General features: G+C 38.7%; 1 protein-coding gene across 1 annotated transcript; it reads right to left on the reverse strand.

The window, feature by feature from the left end:
• Nucleotides 1-1,470: 1,470 nt before the first annotated feature.
• On the reverse strand, nucleotides 1,471-2,121 carry KRTAP26-1 (keratin associated protein 26-1). The gene has a single exon (XM_077117498.1). It carries the CDS (start codon nucleotides 2,119-2,121, stop codon nucleotides 1,471-1,473), a length of 651 nt encoding a protein of 216 aa, XP_076973613.1.
• Nucleotides 2,122-3,725: the final 1,604 nt, after the last annotated feature.

The raw sequence follows: 3,725 nt of genomic DNA on the forward strand, positions 1-3,725 counted from the left end.
ATTTAACTCATTAGAATAAGGGTGAGGGAAGACAAAAGAAAAGAACAGATATCCCAAGTTCAAAATGTCAACGGGAGTCAAGCTAGTAAGGCAAAAGAATAAGAGTGGGTTTAAACACAGCAACACAAACACAATGCTAAAAAGCAACCAGCATTCTGCTCCAGCACCAGGGAGCCCATTAGGTGAGATGCAGGCATGAGAATTCCAAGCACACACTTTACCTAAAGGGAGAAGCTGCTAGTTAGCTGCTGATGAGCCTTGTCTTGCTTGAGTACAGACACAGTTTCTAGATATTTCAATTTCTCAAAAAGCTAAACATTCATGATTTTATAATTTAGTTTTATTTTTTGAAGCCCATATTCACTACACTATTTTTATGATAAGTGAGGAAAAATGCACCTTTAATCCAGATATGTCCCATAGGTTATGAGTGCCTGCCTTCTTTCTAGTAGATTTTATGATCATTCAGGTATGTCTTGTTCATTTCTGCATCCCTTTTGCCTGGCACAGTATGTTTTCTTACATAGTAGGAGGGCAATACATTTTCTACTGAATTAAACAATAGTTTAATAAATGACCTAGAGCTATGTTTTGAATCTGAATATGAGTTTTCAAGGCATATATACAGAGGAGAATAGCATACTGGTCTTCATGATGACTCATGCAAAAGGGTGAGGACTTGTAGAAAGCAGCATGTTTGGGAACCTAACCATAGTGAGACTGTGGATTATTTGCAATGTTGAACCAAAGGGAATGAAGCCAGAGAGAGCAGAGGGATAAAGACAATGAAAGAAACCAGACCACATGCTAAGGGGTTTAGATTTTTATACTATGGAAATAGATAAGCCATCAAAGGTTTAATAAGGGGCAAGACATGGTTCAGTTTTGCAGCTAGAAGGAACATTCTGCTAGAAGTATGTTCACTGTAAGAGAAAGGGGTAAGGAAGATCATTCCTAATTTTGCCCTTTCATAATAACTTCCAACAGCAGGTATGTACATTTCTTAAGAATATCTAGGATCACAGGTCTAGAGAGCAGCTTGTGGAATAAGCCACCAAGCTATACCCCTTCTTCCAAGTATGAACATATGGTTTGAATATCATCTCTCCTATGCATTCAGATTGCAAGCAGGTGAGATTGGTAATTTCTTTGTCAGATAAAGCAACAAAGACACATTGATGAACCAGATTCTTAATTCTGACTGAATCTACTTTATTACAATATAAGGCAAATAAACTCTTCTCACACATGAGTGGCAATGAAGAGCTTGTAAACCAATTATTTGAGGTCATGAAGAAATGAAAACAATTAAAAATCTGAAAGAAGCAACTGGTATTATATAGGACACAGTAAAACCAAGAAAAAGCAGTTTCTACTAGGAAAGAAGCAAAAAGTCCATGAAGTATGAATGTTTGTTCTGGTTCCTCAGCAGGATTATTGTCTGGAACAAGGAAGTTACCGTTCCAGCGCTCAGTAGGATGGACAACAAGTGCTGACCACATGAGTCAAAGGTTGACAACCATGGGAGAGAAGATGCAGAGGTCTGAGGCTGCTGGACACAACACTAAGTGGTGGAGGACCACTGGTCAAACAACCTAAGGGTCGGCATCCATAGGTGAGGAGGCTCAGGGGACGGCAGCTGCTAGATAAACAATTTAAAGGTCTATAGCCACTGGGAGCACAGCTTACGGGCTGGAAGCTGTAGAGAAGAGGTTTGAGTGGATGACAGCTGCTGGGTACGTAGTTCAGAGGTCTAAAGGTTACCGGAAGGCAGGAACTGGGGTTGTGGGAAGATGTAGGAAGAAAGCTGGTTCGTTGGCAGGATCTGGGCACATGGTATGCAGTGGAAGAGCAGCAAGAAGTTCCACGGTTATTGGTAACACAGATGCCTGGCTGGCAACTGGTTGGTTCTCCGTAGGTTTCTTTGGTTGGTTCACTACATGTCTCTTGGAAGTTGTCCAGGAGCCAGATACTGCCTTGACAGCTACTGGGTAAGCAGAGGACATCTCCAGATCTCACATTAGTAGAACAGTGGGCAGTGGAGGAGGTAATAGGAATGTGGCAAGAATTTCTGAATGATCCCATGTTGTAGTTTCTAGAGCAGTAGTTGTGGCAAGCCATCGTGAGGTATGAAGAGCAGGCTGTGGTTCAATGGAAAGAAGTGCCTGAGTTTGATTATACCTCTCTTAGGCTTGATCCTTTATATATAGCTAGAAGGTGGTGGTTCTGTATACAGACTCCCTTCTTCCTTGTTGTATGAGGCTGCATCAGAACTCTTTATTATAGCACAGGAAGTAGAGACCACATAAAACTAGATGTCCTTTTTAATGCCTTCTGTCAATGAAATGTGGATATAAACCCATGTGGCTGGATATTAATAGAATGTCTCCTTAAATTATCCAAACAAAACAGACACTTTAGAAGCCCATGCATTTTTTTCCAGTTATAACCACCATTGCACAAACATTCTTAAATTCCTCTCTTGGAATTGTCTTTAACTCTTGTAGCAAACTTCTCTGAATCTGTGGCAAATTGTTCACTCTTAGGAGAAATTTTATACTTTTCTGAAATTGTCCAAAGTAAGGAGCATGGAAGCAAGTAAGTTGAAAAAGAAAGTGGTTAATTCTATAACCCATATGGCTTGGGGTAGAAAGAGTATAAAACTTGTATAATATGGAAAAACTCTATGTGCCAAATTTGTGCTTTGTTTTATTTGAGAACACTAGTAGAAGGTGGCTTCCCACACACATTTTTATCACAAAATGTTCTCATTTATTCACTTCAATAAATAAATTGAGTTAAGATGGAAGCTTGGTTTTTGTTTGAGATATTCTTTAATATAGATGATAGTAGTTGGGCTTAGTTAAAATTATGGATTCTACTATGAACAAAAGCAAATAAACAGACTGCTTAAAGAAAATTGGATGACATGCCATTTTTCATGACTATGAAAGGCCTTATTTATTTCATGGTATACTCATATTCTAACTGGAAATTATCGTTCTTGGTCAAAATAAGATATAATGGCGGGCCGCGGTGGCTCAGCGGGCAAAGTGCTTGCCTGCTATGCCGGAGGACCTCGGTTCGATTCCCGGCCCCAGCCCATGTAACAAAAACGGAGAAACAGAATACAATAAAACAAGAAAATGTTTAAAAGATGTTTCCCTTTCTTCCTTCCTTCCTTCCTTCTATCCTTCCTTCCTTCTCTCTGTCTTTCCTTTAAAAAAAAAAAAAAAAATAAGATATAATGATTAAGACATAGATTCTGTTTTATTCCTTACATTAGTTGTGAAATTCATTTCAAAAGAGGTGCTCACGGCTGGCTGAGTCTTGTGAAATCCTGAATGCATCAACTGAATGGCATTGGTAGTGGGTAAAGCCATCTTAACTGAATGTTTATGAAAACTGTGTGTTGATGCTTTATGTCTGCTATTCTATATTATAAGTAAGTACCTAGCATCTGTATCATTAGTCCACCCACATATGGGGATCTGTATGCATATGCAGTGTATATGTAGTATATATGTTAATGTTTCTCCATCCAATAAATGGGTGTCGAAAAAGAGGCAAGGTAACTAGCATTTGCTGAGTCCTACTATGTGATAGACCATTGTGGTGTAATGTCACTTTATCCTCATAATTCTGAACAGTATTTTTACTATTCCAAGTGTTTATATGAGAAAACGTGAATTTAGAAAGTATGGCAATTGATATTAAGAAAAATA

This window comes from Tamandua tetradactyla, chromosome 10 (assembly GCF_023851605.1).
Source record: "Tamandua tetradactyla isolate mTamTet1 chromosome 10, mTamTet1.pri, whole genome shotgun sequence".
Taxonomy (NCBI): Eukaryota; Metazoa; Chordata; class Mammalia; order Pilosa; family Myrmecophagidae; genus Tamandua; species Tamandua tetradactyla.

Coding starts and splice junctions, on each gene's coding strand:
- KRTAP26-1 (XM_077117498.1), bottom strand. CDS start 2,121: ATGGCTTGCCACAACTACTGCTCTAGAAACTACAACATGGGATCATTC.